Below are 16,483 nucleotides of genomic sequence, written 5' to 3'. Positions count from 1 at the left end.
AGCTAGTGGCATGTTAAAACATAACCGGTCTACCTCCAGCGAACGGGAGGTATAGCGAGCATAAATTGCTAGCCCGCCTTGTGTAGGTAAGAAAGCCACACAAACGAACGATTCGACCGATGGTTATAGTGTTGGTAAAAGCTGGAACGCCGCGCTGATACCGATTGGACATTTAAAAGAGTATGCGCGAGTGCCTCAACCGGAATATGTTTGTCGTGATTGTGACAATCAGTTTACAGTGCAGTGTTATTTTTGCTTACCGTCTGTTGTAGTCTTGTAGTACCGATCGAGTGATAGTTGCTAACACAAACAAGTAAACAATTTCCAGCATCGAGTTGACGATAAGACGCATGGTGTTTTCTTGATTGAATATTATAGTAGGGCTAATCAATTAGATTAATCAGTTTCATTCGGATCGTTCAGCAGAGAAGTTTAGCTAAGTGAAAATGGTGATTATACGCTACTACTGCCCACTGGAGGAGCAAAAACGGCAGCAATTGTTGCAGAGTTTCCGTAAAGTAAACGCGAGCGTGTCGGATCTGCAGGTGGAGAAATGCTACCACGTGCAAAATACGAAGTATAAACAGTTCCCAGCGGAGGTTGAGGAACGCTTGCGGTGGATACTGAAGGGACCACAGGAAGCGAAAGACCGTCTTTCAAGTGGGCCACGTTTATCGAAGGCGAAAGCAAACCAGGAGTTGTTTGAAGTCGGACCGCGGTTTAATTTTTCAACAGCTGATTCAACCAACAGTGTCAGCATTTGCCAAAATGTTGGCTTGACTTTTATCGATCGAATCGAAGTGTCCCACCGATATTTGCTTACGCTGGAGAAGGGCTTATGCTCAAAAGCAGAGCTTGAGCTGCTGATCGACGCGGTGTGCGATCGGATGACGCAATGTCAGTACACAGAGGCAAACATTCCGAAGAATGATTTTTATGAGAGCTTTAATCAACCCACCGAACGGTGGTATGTGGTTCCCATTTTGGAAAAGGGTAAGGCCGCCCTGAAGGAAGTAAATGAAAAACTTGGTCTCGCCTTCGACGAGTGGGACATGCAGTACTACACAAATCTGTTTCAGAACGTGCTGAAACGGAACCCGACCAATGTGGAACTGTTCGATTGTGCTCAGTGTAATAGTGAACATTCTCGGCACTGGTTTTTCAAGGGAAAAATGATCTTGGACGGCAAGGAGGAGCGTCAGTCGTTGATTGAGATGATCATTGACACTCAGAACCATTCCAATGAAAATAACACGGTGAAGTTTAGCGATAACAGCAGTGCAATCAGAGGCTACATACATAAGGACCTGCGAACAGATCAATTCAACGTATCGGGGCCATTGAAATTGCAAACAGTGTGTTCGGATTTGATTTTTACGGCTGAAACGCACAATATGCCGACGGCGCTATCGCCGTTCAGTGGGGCCACGACCGGAACGGGTGGTCGAATCCGGGACGTGCAGAGCATCGGCCGAGGAGGTCTGCCGATTGCCGGAACCGTTGGTTACTGCGTCGGTATGTTGAACATTCCGGGCTATCATTTACCGTACGAACAGCAGCTTGAGTATCCACCTTCGTTTGCCAGCCCGCTGAAGATTTTGATTGAAGCCAGTAATGGAACTTCCGATTATGGTAATAAGTTTGGGGAACCGGTTATTTCCGGTTTTGCGATGTCGTTCGGAGCTGTGACGGAGGACCGCGAGCGGTTGGAATATGTGAAACCGATTTTGTTCAGCGGCGGAATCGGGACGGCAGATTCGGGTCTGACTGCTAAACTGAACCCAAAGCCCGGCATGCTGTTGGCTAAGCTTGGTGGTCCGGTCTATCGGATTGGCGTGGGAGGTGGTGCTGCCAGTTCGGTTGATGTTCAGGGTGATAACAATAATGAATTGGATTTCAATGCTGTTCAGCGTGGGGATGCGGAGATGGAAAATAAGCTGAACCGTGTGGTTCGAGCGTGCGTCGAAATGGGCGATTGGAATCCTATTCAGGCGATTCACGACCAAGGTGCCGGTGGCAATGGAAATGTTCTGAAGGAGCTGGTTGAGCCGGGTTCTGCAGGGGCGGTGATTTTTACGAAAGAATTCCAACTGGGCGATCCGACCATCAACGTGATGGAACTGTGGGGTGCCGAATATCAGGAGAACAATGCCGTTCTGGTGATTCCGGAGCAGCAGGACATGCTGGAAGAGCTCTGCGAACGTGAACGGTGCCCGCTTAGTATCGTCGGTGTCGTTACCGGGAATGGATACGTGTCACTGGTGGACGAACCGGCTGGCGATTTCAGCCGTTACCGGGATCGGTCTAAGCGCCAAGAATGGGGCGAGCTGCCATTCGATATGCACTTGGATCATGTGCTCGGTAAAATGCCACAAAAGGAGTTCAGATTGCAGCGAAAAACGATGACGCTACGGGAATTCGATACCAGCAAGCTTTCGCTGACGGAGGCACTCAACCGGGTGCTGTCTACGGTTACCGTCGGCAGTAAGCGGTTTTTGACAAATAAGGTAAGCTTTTTAAAATTGTTTCTCATTACCTTAGTCCATTGTTATGGCATTTATATTCGCAATATTTTGAAGCCTCCTTTTGATACTCTCATTACCTAGTTCTCCAAAACACAACACTTTTGAAAGTAATAATTTTCACCCATCAAAAGACTGTAAAATTCACACTTTTTAAATTTATACTTTAGCGAATAACGAGAAAATATCAGCGTACAAATATTTTTCTCCATTCACCCTTCTGTTCTCAGTTTGCTTCGATCACCGATCACTTTGAACCATCTTAACCGATTAAGACAAAATTAACAAAGCAATCCTTGTTAAAATAGCACACAGGGATAGTTTAACCTAAAAATCTTCGTCACATTATAACAAAGGTTTAGGAATTGGTCGAAAAACACAAAATTGTTCCAAGGCCCGAAGGGCCGAGTCATTTATACCAATCAATAGGGTTCGACGAATTAAGCAATGTTCAAATTTAGTCGTCTGTTTCTCGAAGATGACTTAACCAATTCATTCGTCGTTTGTGAGCAGAAATGAAAAAATCACGTGACACGATTCCTCCGAATCCAACCAGCCGATTTCAACAAGTTTAGTATCAAATGAAAGGTTTTACCACTGCAAAGTTTTTGAGAGAGAGTTTTGTCAACTAGTCGAACGTTTCTCAGAGATGGCCGAACCGATTTATGGACTATTAGTCTTGTTTGAAAGGTAATGTAGCCTTGTAGGTCACCATTGATTTGTTTTTAGATTGGTCTTTTAATTTAAAAGCACTGCTGGGCAGTGATGCCAGATCTACGGATTTATCCGTAGTTCTACAGATTTAGGAATTTTCTACGGACCTACGGATCAAGTGCTCAAATCTACGGATTTTCATAAACTTTGCGGAAAAGATTGAAAGTTTCATTTAGTGACAAAAAGTATGAATAATACCCCGAAAAGCAGAACTTTATTCCTTCTGAGGGAAAGACGCGAATAGAATACTTTTCTTTAATGAGAAGTGTATTAAAAATTGAAGGTTTGCTTTATTGCTGTTATTCTGTCAATACAAACTAGAATTTTTCGCTTTTACGGCAGATATTTGTAGTAATACTGATATTTTCCTGGTTGGAGTACGGCAAAATGGCTAAATATTTTCATTGCTACTTTTCCCACATTTAAGCAGTTCCATAGTATGATTTCTGTAGTGCGATAGAACTTCAAAGCCAAACGAATGAGGTTGTTCTTTATAATCAAATAGATTGTTCTATATGCATTAATGTCCAATATACTCTTTTTACGCGACAAAAAAAAACTTTCGGACATTCAATCCTTCAGAAAGAAATGAAAAGATGACTTAAATAAACAGAAAAGACAACGAAGAGAAGGCGAAAGACAGCAGAATGTCGACGAAAATGTGAATAGAAGTACAATGAAACTATAATGAAAAGATGACAAAAATACGATAAAAAGACGACAAGAAAACTGCAACAAAAAACACGACAAAAAATTAGAAAAAGACATTTAAAAACTGTCAAACAGGCGTTAAAATATGCAAAAAAACTACGAAAAGATGGCGAATATACGTCATCAAAAAGACGTCGAAAGAACAACGAAAAGACAAGAAAAGTTCAACAATTTTATTGTCCTGGCAACAAACAGGACGAAAGATAATAAAAAGATGACAATGAAAACGTAGAAAAGGCGGCAAAATTTCATAAAACGAAAATACGATGAAAAAATGGCAAATAATCGACGAACAAGCAGTGAAATGCTTGCGAAAAGACCATGGAAAGACAATAAAAATGTAAGAAATGACAATGAGATGACGAATACGGAGAAAAGGCAGTAAAGAGATATCAAAAAGATGAATAGTTGGTTCCGAAAATGCAACGATAATATGACGAACAGACAATGCTAGGTGACGAAAAGATGATGAAAGAACGATGAAACGACAGTAAATAAGCGACGAGTGAAATGCCTGCGAAAAGATATGACAAAGAAGTGAAGACCAGTAGGCGAAAAGTTGAAAGACGACAAAAATACAGTTAAAAGACGGCAAAAACGTTACAAACAGCGACAAAACAAACGACCCGAAAACAATAAAAGACAACAAAAAAACGAGGGGTCAACACGGAGTAGTGGTTAGCATTCACATTTCTCACGCCGAGGACTAGGATTCAAATTCCAGTCCCACAGAAACCACAAATGACCCAAGCTGTTAAAATGACTATAATCACATTAAAATAAACAAAAATCGACAAGAAGATGACAGGAATGGCGGAAACGTTGACGGAGTACACTTAGCAAAACAAAAAAAAAAAACGAAAAATTAAAGACAAAATACAAAATAACTCAACGGCGAAAAATGAAAGAATTCGGAGAAATAACGGCAAAAGGCGAATGACGCAAGTCAAGATTATGCGTTCTTGAATAACGGCCCTTATGCTCAACAACAAACGGGCCCAAAGAGAAATGAGAGTATGCACGTATCAGCCCTCTTTCTCCTCTTTTTGTTAGTATTTTCTGTTTTGTTTATGCTGGCCCAGTTTTGCTAAAAATGGCGTCGAAACAAAAAGCATTTCGGGAGTGCGTTGTACATTTCTACGAAATGCAACAGAAATCTCGGCAAAAATATACGGTATAACATTTACAAAGCAAATATGTTGCGGCTTCGACTGTTTACGATATCCTAAGATGTCCAACAACTATTCGCAAGCAAGGTAGTGGAAGACCAACCAAAATTATAGACGCAGAGCGACTTTCTCGTTTCTTCAACAACAAGCCATCTAGTTTGGCTATCAATTAAGATGCACCAGACGAATGTTTGAAGAAAATTTTGACCCTGTTTCTACAAAAACATCATGCAGATGGACAATACGTGTTTTGGCCGGATAGAGCATTACGCCAAAAAAGCACAATCGTTCCTGAATACCCATTCGATCCCATTTTTACCCGAAGACCACGACCCGTAAAATCTGTCTCAGTGCGACCAATCGAGGATTTCTTCGGAATTTTGAGTTCCTTGGTGTACAAAAATAACTGGAGAGCCACGAATTGCAAACAGTTGATTGGTAGAATCAAGAGATGCATTCGTAAAGTTGACATAACGGCCGTACAACGCTCCTGTTCCGATGTCAAACGTCAATGATAATGCATCTTTAATTTCGATAAATCAGATCTTCTTCATGTATCTTTGTCTTTTTTTGACAGCTTGAGGAAAAAATTCCAAAATTTTAGTTGCCACTCGTTAATATAGAGGCAATATGAAATGTATCATGAACTGATTCGATTCAAAAAAGTATTAATTTGTTTCAAATGCAATCAAGAAAATCTATGCGATAAAGAATGTCACTTGTTAGCAAAACTGAGAAACGCTTTTTATGAAGAACAAATGTCGGTCAAACTTCCATTTAAATCAAAAGTTTGATTTAAAATTTAATTGAGTTTTATAATTTGTAACCCTTTCCTCTGTGATTAAAACACAGATGGTAAAACTACGGATTTTTCTTCAGCAAAACCTGGCATCACTGCTGGTGGGCCCAGGCTGGGGCACGTGCCCCAACTTTTATAATAAATTCAATGTGTAACAAATCAATTTCTCAAAGTACAACCGAAGTTGTTAATTCAATAGCCTGATATTGAATTATAAGCGATAAGAAAATTATTTACGTAAAAACAGCGCCGTAATATGTAGTTGGCCAGACTGGCTCCCGCCGAGAGCGCTAGATCTAGGGGGAGCCAAAAACGGTCTGAACCTCATAAGGCACTTTCAAGCGTAGCGAAGTACTGAACATAAGGAGGTGTACGAATCAAGTATGACAGTGCAATTAATGAACTAAATAATGAACTTTGAAGGAACATTGATACAACAAACGAGGGGAGCGTGGCGAATCGGGTCTTCGCCAAGGCCTCCAGAATGTCACGTTACGATCATCTGGAACCAGGTCTACACTAAAACATTTTACCGAACACCGTAATTTTTTGACAAAATTAAAACTGCTGATCGTTCAGTAAAAAATTCGATGATAGATATCAATGTTTTCGGATCTTCTGTAACGTTTGGTAACACCTAAATTTGTAACGAGCGTTCAGCAGTTCTTATTTCGTCAAAAAATTACGCTGTTCGGTAATGAAATTTAAGTTTGTAGAATCTGACCCAAAACCTGACAAAAAATATGGCCCAAAACATGGTCCTCAAACTGGTCCAAGTCTGTCCCGCAACCTGAAAAAATATTTGATAAAAAATATGGTCCACGATATAGTCTAGGTCCAAAATATGGTGGAGGTTTTGGTTTAAAATCTGGTCCAAAATCTTGTTGCTGGCTTGAAAAATCTGATAAAAAAGTGGTTTAAAATCTGGTTTGAGAATCTGGCCGATTCGATGATTCGAAGTCATAGAAATGTTCAGAATCTGGTCCAGGCTCAAATCTGATTTTGGTCCTGTATGTGGTTTCAAATCTAGTTCCATATCTGACCGAAAATGTGGTCGAAATTATTATCCACAACCTGGTCCAAATGTGATAAAAATGTGGTCCAAAATGTGACTTAATTTGTTACAAACCCTTGATAAAAAACGAGATCCACAATCTAGTCCAGATCCAAAATACGGTCCATGTCCATAATCTGGCTCAAAACCTGACCCAAACTAAGGTTGGTGGTTTAAAATGTGGGTTATATTCCTGTACAGTTCTAGAATATGGACCCAAATTTGATGCAAAATCTGGTCTAAAATCTGATAAAAAATGTGGTCCAAACTTCAAGCCCAAATCTGATAAAAGTGTGGTCCAAAATCTGATCAAGGTCTGATGCAGCTCTAAGATCTTGTTCAGGTCAGAATCGGATCCAAAATCTGATCGATAATTGAGGTCCAAAACGTGATAAAACGTGGTCCAAAACCTTATTTAAAATCAGAATGTGGTTCAGACTCGGTCTTGAATCAGGGTCCAAAATCTTATCCAACGTTTGATTCAAAACCTGGTCAAAAATCTGATCAAAAATGTCGTTCAAAATTTGGTCCAAGTTGATAAAAGTTGATAAGTTGATAAAAAAATGCAGTTCGCAATCTAGCCCAGGTCCAAAACATAGTTCAGGTTCGGAATCTAGTTCGAAACCTAATCCAAAATTTCGTTGGCGGATTAAAAACTGATCAAAAAACTGCGGCACAAAACGTGCTCCAGGCCTAAAATCTGGCCCAAAATCTGATCAAAAGTGTGGACCAAAATCTATGGACCAGATCTAGTCCAAATGTGTTCCAAAATTTGTTGCAAAATTTGGAACATATTGTGATAAAAAATGTGGTTCAGAATTTAGTGGAGGGTCAGAATCTGGTTGGTGGGTTGAAATCTTATCAAAAATGATAAACTTAGAAGGAAGAAACGAAGGAGTCCTAAATCGGGTCTTCGCCAAGGGCGCCACAATGTGATGTTCCGGCTTTGCGTAAGAATAGATTCAGCCGGAAGTCCAAATTAAACTTTCATTTTAAGTCCAATTTAAGTCAATTTTAAAGACCGATTTGAAGTTTACATTCCCGTTCATTTTTATGTCCAATCATAAGCTCGTAACTGTCCTGTACTCTAATAGCCTGCTTTGTAGTCTGTCGATAAAGAAGGGTCAAGTTTTAGAAAGGACGTTTAAGCCGAGTGGTAAGACATTTCGTAATATTATCATATATTAATATATTAGGCCCTATTAAAGCTGTAGGTTATATTATGGCGGGAACGGTAAATATATTAAGGTTGAAAAAATATTTCCATAGGGAAGGGTAATATATTTTCATCAGTGTCTTGCCCCTCGGTTTAAGCCCAATGTTTTGCTTTTTAGTTCCAATTTCAGCTCCGATTTCAGATCCAATTTCAAGTGCAATGCAATTTAATGTCCAATTTTAAGGACAAATTCAACTTCTAGTTCCAAATGCAATTTGAAGTCCAATTTCAATATCTCCTTTTTGAAGCGAATTTTTAATCTAAAATCATTTTAATTTCAACATCGATTTTAAGTCCAATCTCAAGTCTAAGTTAGTTCCTATTTCACCTCCGATTTCAGGTCCCATTTCAAGTGAAATTTGATGTGCGATTTTAAGTCCAATTTGATTGGAAGTCTAATTTAAAAGGGCTATTTTAATTCTAATTGAGGTCCAATTTCAATGTCCCATTTTAGAGCGAATTTCTATTCTAATTTAATTTCGAATTACCACCGATTTCAAGCGCAATTTAAAGTCCTATTGAAGTCCAAGTTGAAATCTAATTTCAAATCAAATTTAAAGTTCAATTTCAAAATCCGTTTTGAGGCCGATTTCATATCCAATTTGATGTCCCATTTCCGAGTTTAAATCCAATTTGAGGTTCAATTCGAGTTTAATTTAATTCCAACTTCATCTCCGATCTTAAGTTACATTTGGTGTGTACAATTTAATACCTCGTTTTAAGTCCAATTTAGTTCCATTTTCACCTCCGATTTGAAGCCCCATTTCAAATGGCAATTTAATGCCCAATTTTAAGTCCAACTTGAAGGCTACCTTTTAGTGATATTTGAAGTCCAATTGAAGTGCATTCTAACTTAATTCCAATTTCACCTCCGATTTTAGGTCCCATTTCAAGTGAAATTTGATGTGTGATTTTAAGTCCAATTTGATTTGATTTGAAGTCTAATTTCAAAGGGCAATTTTAATTCTAATTGAGGTCCGATTTCAATGACTCATTTTAGAGCGAATTTCTAGTCTAATTTACTTTCAATTTACCACCGATTTCGCCGAAATTTAAAGTTCAATTTCAATATTCGTTTCAATCCGATTTCATATCCAATTTAATGTCCCAATGGGATATTTCCGAGTTTAAATCCAATTTGATGTCCGATCCGAGTTTAATTTAATTCCAACTTGATCTTCGATCTAGTCTGGTGTGTTCAATTTAATGCCTCTTTTTAAGTCCAATTTAGTTCCATTTTCACCTCCGATTTCAAGTCCAATCCGTTCTGTTCAATTTAATATCTCATTTTAAGTCCAATTCCAAGTTTAATTTAGTTTTATTTTCACCTCCGATTTTAAGTCCAAGTTCAAGTGCTTGAGTCTAATTTAAAATCCTATTTGAAATCTAATTTTAAGGGGATTTCGAATTCCTATTGAGGTCCAATTTTAATGTCCTTTTAGAAAACCTCTAATTAAATTTCAATTTTTACCAGCGACTTCAAGTCCCAAAAAGCAAAGCCTTGGGCTTAAACCGTTTTTAAGACAATTTCCTTTTCTAACGAGAGACTTCGCAGTCGACTATTAGGACAATTACGGGGCCCGGCTGGTGCAACGATCCTACTGAATCCTACACCGCGCCCAGCCAAGATTCGAACATTCGACTAATTTCAAATCCCGTTTTTATGTCTGGTTTAATGCCAATTTCCATCCCGCTTTGAAGTCCAATATCAAAACACTAATTTGAAGCGGTATTTCAGCTCTATTTTAAGTGCACTTTGATATTCAATTTGATGGCCCATTTTAAAGCCCATTCAAAGTCGAATTTAATTCCAATTTCAACTCCGATATAAAGTGTCGTGCAATATTTAAGTGTTACTTGAACTACAATTTAAGTAATAACTTTTTGAGTAAACTTTTTTTCACCGTTTTGGTTTCAAAATATTAAAGATAAACCAATTTCAAGTAATTTTTCTGAAGGTGTGAAACTTCTACCTTTTACCCATTTTCAGCAATAGACCTTTGTTTATAAACGACCCCTCAAATCATATTTCTTCTTGTAACATGTTTATTTCAACAGACAGCTCAATGTGATGTACTAGAAAATATTTTGCACATAAAAGAGAAATATTTTTGCTGAAGACTGTTTTTCTTTATATGCATACATTAATAAGATATAACTGATTTTAGGTTTAAAATCGTGTGATGAAAATTCCGAATATCTTAGCCATCTGCAAGTATCTGTATTAGTATTAGTTTGCATACTAATTTGCAGGGAATTATTAAAGCTATCTGCCCAAATGTGTATTTCAGAGAATACCTGGGAATACCTGGGAATAGTGCGGATTTTTTCATACATTTTATAACTTAATAAATATGCGTCCTAGCGTCAAACAGTCTTCACAGCAAATATGTATTTCAATATACTGAATAACCTTGTTGGACATTTGAAAGCAATAAAATAACCGTGTGCAAAGTTATTGAGTGCAATTGATTTTTAAGTGCTCTTTTTAACACATCATTTTATTTCGCAACCGGTAAGAGATAGATAGTTACTTTATTCAGCAAAGTTGCTTATTTTAGTATGCTCTGCAACTTTTGGAGAAAAAAACTTTTTTTAAATTTTTCAAAATTTTTTTAATTTCTGGTCCGTAGTGGTATGGAAGCCCCCTCTCTTAAAAGGGGGAGGGATCGTAATTCACTATAGAAAAAATTTCTGCCATCTAAAACTCCCATTTGCCAAATTTGGTTCCATTTGCTAGATTAGTTCTCGAGATAAGAGGAAATTTACATTTCATTTGTATGGAAGCCCACCCTCTTAAAGTGGAGAGGAGTCATAATTCCCCTTATAAAGAGGGGAGGGGTCTCAATGTACCATAGAATAAATTCTTGTCACCAAAAACACCCACATGCCAAAACAGAACACTATTTGCTTGATTAGTTCTCGAGTTATGCAGAAATTTGTGTTTCATTTGTATGGGAGCCCCCCCCCCTCTTAGTGGGGGGAGGGGTCTCTAACCATAATTAAAACCTTTCCTGGCCCAAAAAAACCTCTACATGCAAATTTTTGATTCTATAGGAAACATCCCGATAGACAGACACAAATCCATTTTTATATATAAGATATCAGGTATAATTTCAAGTCGAATTCAATTCTAATTTTCAACTTTAATTTCAAACCCGTTGTGAGTTCAACATCTAGGCTAATTTAATTCCAATTTTTTGGTTGACTGAAAGTTCAATTTCAAGTCTAATTTACTTCCAATTCGGGTCCTGCTTGAAGGCCAATTTTCAGTTCAATTTTAAATAGACACGTCCAAGTTCAAACCCGAATTCAAATTCAAATTTAAAATCTAAATGCTAATCGAAATTTTAGCGATGAATAAAGTAATTACACCAACCTACGATTACTTGATAATTTTCAGTCCAAAACGATAGATTTTAACGCTACGAATATAACTGCTGAATTTCATTTCAAACTGTCTTACTGGTCAAAAGTTATTTAAAATCTTTTTTAGGAAAACTGGAAATCGGATTTTAACTTCTATTTTGTTTCTCTCTTCCCTCCCAACAGGTGGACCGCTGCGTAACCGGTCTGGTAGCACAACAACAATGCGTCGGTCCGCTGCACACACCACTGGCGGATTGTGCCATAACGGCGGTATCGCCGTTCGGCCTGGAGGGTATCGCCAGCTCGATCGGAACGCAACCCATCAAGGGGCTGGTGAACAATCTGGCCGGTGCACGGATGTCGGTAGCGGAAGCCGTTTCGAATCTGGTGTTTGCCGGTATCAGCACACTGGCCGACGTTAAGTGCTCCGGCAATTGGATGTGGGCAGCGAAGCTGGAAGGCGAAGGTGCCAAACTGGTGGACGCTTGCAAGGCGATGTGTGCCGTGATGCGGGAACTGAACATTGCGATCGACGGTGGCAAGGATTCGCTCTCGATGGCCGCACGGGTGCGGAATGAAACCGTCAAGAGTCCGGGAACTCTTGTCATCTCTACTTATGCGCCCTGCCCCGATGTGAGGGTTAAGGTTACACCGGATTTGAAAGCAGCAGGGTTGGCAACGGAAACAACCTTACTATTCATCAACATTGAGAATAAATTCCGACTCGGTGGATCAGTGCTGGCGCAGTGTTTCGGTCAACTCGGAATGGAAACTCCGGATTTGGATAAAACTGACGTTTTAGTGCAAGCTTTCACCGTAACCCAATCACTGCTGAAGAACGGAAAGCTGCTATCCGGTCACGACGTAAGCGAAGGAGGTCTGTTAACGTGCGCCCTGGAGATGGCATTTGCCGGTTTGGCCGGCATCAAGCTTGATCTGACTGAAGTCTTCAGCAAATGTGGCAAACAATTCGGCCCGAATGCCGGCCAAGCAGCGATGCACATTCTGTTCGCCGAAGAGTGCGGTTGGATTGTCGAGGTGAAATCCGACCTGGTTGCAGAGGTAAGCGATGCGTATCATTCCGCTGGCGTCCCTTGTTTCGTATTAGGCCAAGCCTACAAAACGGACATTCACGACGACGGCTCAGTCTCGGTGGTGATGCGAGGTCAACAGCTACTGAAAACGAGTGTGCTGAGCTTGTTCAAACAATGGGAGCGAACAAGTTTCGAGTTAGAAAAGCTCCAGATGAATGAACAATGTGCAATTCAGGAATATGCCAGCTTGGACTTCCGATGTGGCCCAACTTATTCTTGCTCGTTCAACCCCGACTTGGTTTACGCTGCTAAGCTGATTGGAGCCAAACCACGGGTAGCCGTCATTCGTGAGGAAGGAACCAATGGAGACCGCGAAATGCGCGCATCATTATACGAGGCTAACTTCGACGTGTACGATATCACCATGAGTGATTTATTGAGTAGAAAAACCGCTCTAGATAATTATCGAGGAGTTATATTCCCCGGAGGATTCAGCTACGCAGATACGCTTGGCTCCGCTAAAGGTTGGGCCGCGTGTGTTTTGTTCAGCGAAATCCTTGCGCCTCAGTTCAAGCATTTCCGAGCAAGAAAAGATAGCTTTTCGCTGGGTATCTGCAATGGTTGCCAATTGATGAGTTTGATTGGCTGGGTTGGTGCAGATTTGACGACACACTCCGTTGACATTCCGGATGTTGCTTTGCTGCACAACAAATCCGAACGTTATGAATGCCGATGGACCACCCTGAAAATTGCCCCCAGCAATTCCATAATGTTGAACAAACTAACCGGCAGTGTGCTCGGTTGTTGGGTCGCCCATGGCGAAGGCCAATTTTCGTTTAAATCACCGACCGTTCTGAGCCAGTTGAAGAGCAATAATTGCATCGCCGTGCACTATGTGGACGACAGCGGAAAGCCTACGGAGGTGTATCCGATGAATCCGAACGGTAGCGTTGAAGGTATTGCCGGTATATGCTCGCCCGATGGGCGACATCTGGCGATGATGCCACATCCGGAACGGTGCACGAAAATGTGGCAGTGGCCTTACGTTTCCAGTGGATTCCAACCGCAGATCTCACCGTGGCACTCGATGTTCGTCGAAGCGTATAAGTGGTGTAACTCTGAGTAAAGGTGTATTACCGCGTTCTTTTAAGGGTTCCTTATTTCTAAGTGAAATATATAATAAATAAATTTGATACATTTTAATCTATCAGGTGTTTTATCGAAAATTACTCGTCCGAATGAAAAAGAGTCCCTTTGCCTGCTGATCTCTTTTGTTAATTGTTACAGCCTTATTGTCCTCAAAAGTAAATTCCATATAGTTAGAAACATGTTTCTTGTATGAGCTTGACCTTGATCAAAAACGTTGATCAAGGTTAATTGAGTTGTATTCTAGCCATAGAAAGTCAGCCACATGTGCAAAAACGAGCAAATGCGAAAAATGCTGTTGAAATCGCTACTAAATTTTTTTTATTGATATTGAGTCGATTTTGGAAACAAATGGTAAAAATCTTCATAATATCAGTAACAGGGCTTGAACAAGCAAGAATAAACGCACGACGGTCACGGCATGCCTTGATCCACTTGCGTTGCCGGTGCGGTGATACGGCAGTGTTGTCAAGACCACTTGTCAGTTGTCATTCTTGTTTTGATAATTTACGTGCTCGTTCAATTAATCTTTTTGAAATCCCAAATAACATTTTTGTTGTATAGTAGCTTATCAAGTACTTGTTGCACGAGAATCAGCTCTACAATTAATAAGCTGTTATACAACACTTCGGATGGCTGTACTGGACTATCTGAAATGTTACGGGAGTGAGGGCAGCTTCGAAGATAAATTTCCAGTTTCCAGTAGAGATTCAATATATTGAAGGATGGTGATGAGCACTCGTAGTTTGAGCCGACCGGTAAGCAGTTTCCAGAAATGTCATCTCCGGCTACCGACACCGTGGGTGGGTGCACAACCTGATATCTATGATATGTATCTGAGAGAGATACATGCACTAACAAATACCGGGATCGACAAAGACAGAAAGAAAACTCTGCTGAACGTTATTCACCTAGAGAACCTGGCCGAGAAGGAGTGTGATGATGTCGGTAACGAAGATTGAGTTAAGTAATTTCTCCGAAATTTTAACGTTTGGATTTAAATAAAATGTATCACTCTTTTAAATTATATCTAAACTTCACTTTGCACTGTTTTGATTGAGAACTCCTTCTAGCCTTTCCTTTTATTTATAATTTGTTATTTGGAGCTTATAGTGAAGTCGTATGATGGGGTTTGGTTCAACTCAGAAACTTGTCGCTTTTCAGTGTGTTCAGAACGTCTCCGTATATGACCAATGTGATTCTGAATACTTTATAGGAGGTCAATTTTTGAAATTAGTCCACATCATTCTCCCTTTGCTTTAATTACCAGTTGCAATCCTTGATGAAAAGCGTTACAGCTGGCAGGCACGATATTCTGAGGCATTCCATCCCAAATCTTCTCCAAATGTTGCTTGAAAATATTCACAAGCAATCCTTTGATGCTCCCTAGTTCGACTAGCATGTAAACCCCATGCATAGAAGTCGAGAGGATTCAACTCTTCCGAAGAAATAAAATGGTGCATTCTTGTACTAACTATGTTTTGATGATGGGAAGCAAATGGTTCTTCAAAACATTATCGATGTAATATTTAGTGTTGATTTTAACGCCAGCAATGGAACTGTCAAAATTTTGGAGTAACATCCCTATACCATCACATTGGAAACATTCTGGAACCTTTAACCAGCTATTTTGTTCCGAAAAATATCAGAAAGAAGGGATATATTAGGCATATCTCCGATAATTTTTCCGCCTACAGTGCTGTCCCAAATCATTTTCCGCCGACTATCACCAATTGCGATTTGTGGGAACTTATCAAGCCGGCTTCGTCGAACGTCGGTCTACAACGGATCAAATATTTACACTGCGACAGATCCTCCATAAGGGCCGTGAATACAGAGTCCCCACGCACCACTTGTTCGTTGACTTCAAAGCCGCATATGATACCGCCCATCGACCGGAAAGAGCTATGGAAAATCATGGACGAGAACAGCTTCTCCAGGAAGCTCATCAAACGGATACAACCTCCGATGGATAGTACACAGTGCTGTGTTCGGATTTCGGGTGGATTGTCGAGTTCATTTGAATCACACAGAGGGCTTCGAGGTCTGTAGCTTCCTCTACATTATCACCAAATAGAAGGACATAGCGACAGTTCGGTGGACTTTTGCGACGCAGTGGATTCCATTGTCGTTGTACCATCCTATTACGTTCTTGCTGTAATGACAACTCGCGTCCGCTCAAATTGAAAAAAAAAAACTTTTATGTTGAGACACTCATTTTTGTATACTTTCGAGTTCATTCTTTTATCCGTGACAAAAACACTGGTTTTCTTCCAACAGGAATAGATTCCTCGCTAAATCATGACTTTTTTGCGAACTTATCCACGATAAGAAACTCGAATGTGCTACGAATCTTGCGGAATTTCCCTACATTTCGGGCCATTCCGGATTCACAAGTCACAACATAGTACAGCAGTCAGTATTCAGTTCTTTCGCCAAAGCATAATCCGTGATGTTGGGATCAACCTTGACTTCGCGAATGACCTTCAACTCGCAGTTGGCATGGACCAGTGTTCTTCCATTGTTAGCAATTTATCGACGATTCTCAACATGGATTCATGCCACGACGATCAACCACGACGAATGTTCTTTGATTTACTGCTTATGCTACGGATACCATGCCGAAATTGCGAGTGGCTGTTAAAATCGGAGAATCGTTATCCAGCGAGTTTATTACTACGTCCGGTATTCCACAAGGCAGTCATCTAGGTTCGCTCATCTTCGTGCTATACTTCAACGATGTAAACTT

General features: G+C 40.1%; 1 protein-coding gene across 1 annotated transcript; it reads left to right on the top strand.

Annotated features, from left to right (window-relative positions):
- Window positions 1–352: 352 nt before the first annotated feature.
- On the top strand, window positions 353–13,774 carry LOC128739608 (phosphoribosylformylglycinamidine synthase). Its single transcript, XM_053835104.1, has 2 exons — window positions 353–2,507; window positions 11,738–13,774. Exons 1-2 carry the CDS (start codon window positions 447–449, stop codon window positions 13,712–13,714), a joined length of 4,038 nt encoding a protein of 1,345 aa, XP_053691079.1. The 5' UTR covers window positions 353–446; the 3' UTR covers window positions 13,715–13,774.
- Window positions 13,775–16,483: the final 2,709 nt, after the last annotated feature.

Source organism: Sabethes cyaneus, chromosome 3, assembly GCF_943734655.1.
Source record: "Sabethes cyaneus chromosome 3, idSabCyanKW18_F2, whole genome shotgun sequence".
NCBI classification, from domain to species: Eukaryota; Metazoa; Arthropoda; class Insecta; order Diptera; family Culicidae; genus Sabethes; species Sabethes cyaneus.
Note: the sequence above shows the minus strand (reverse complement) of the source record. Positions and strands in the feature narration are given on the sequence as shown.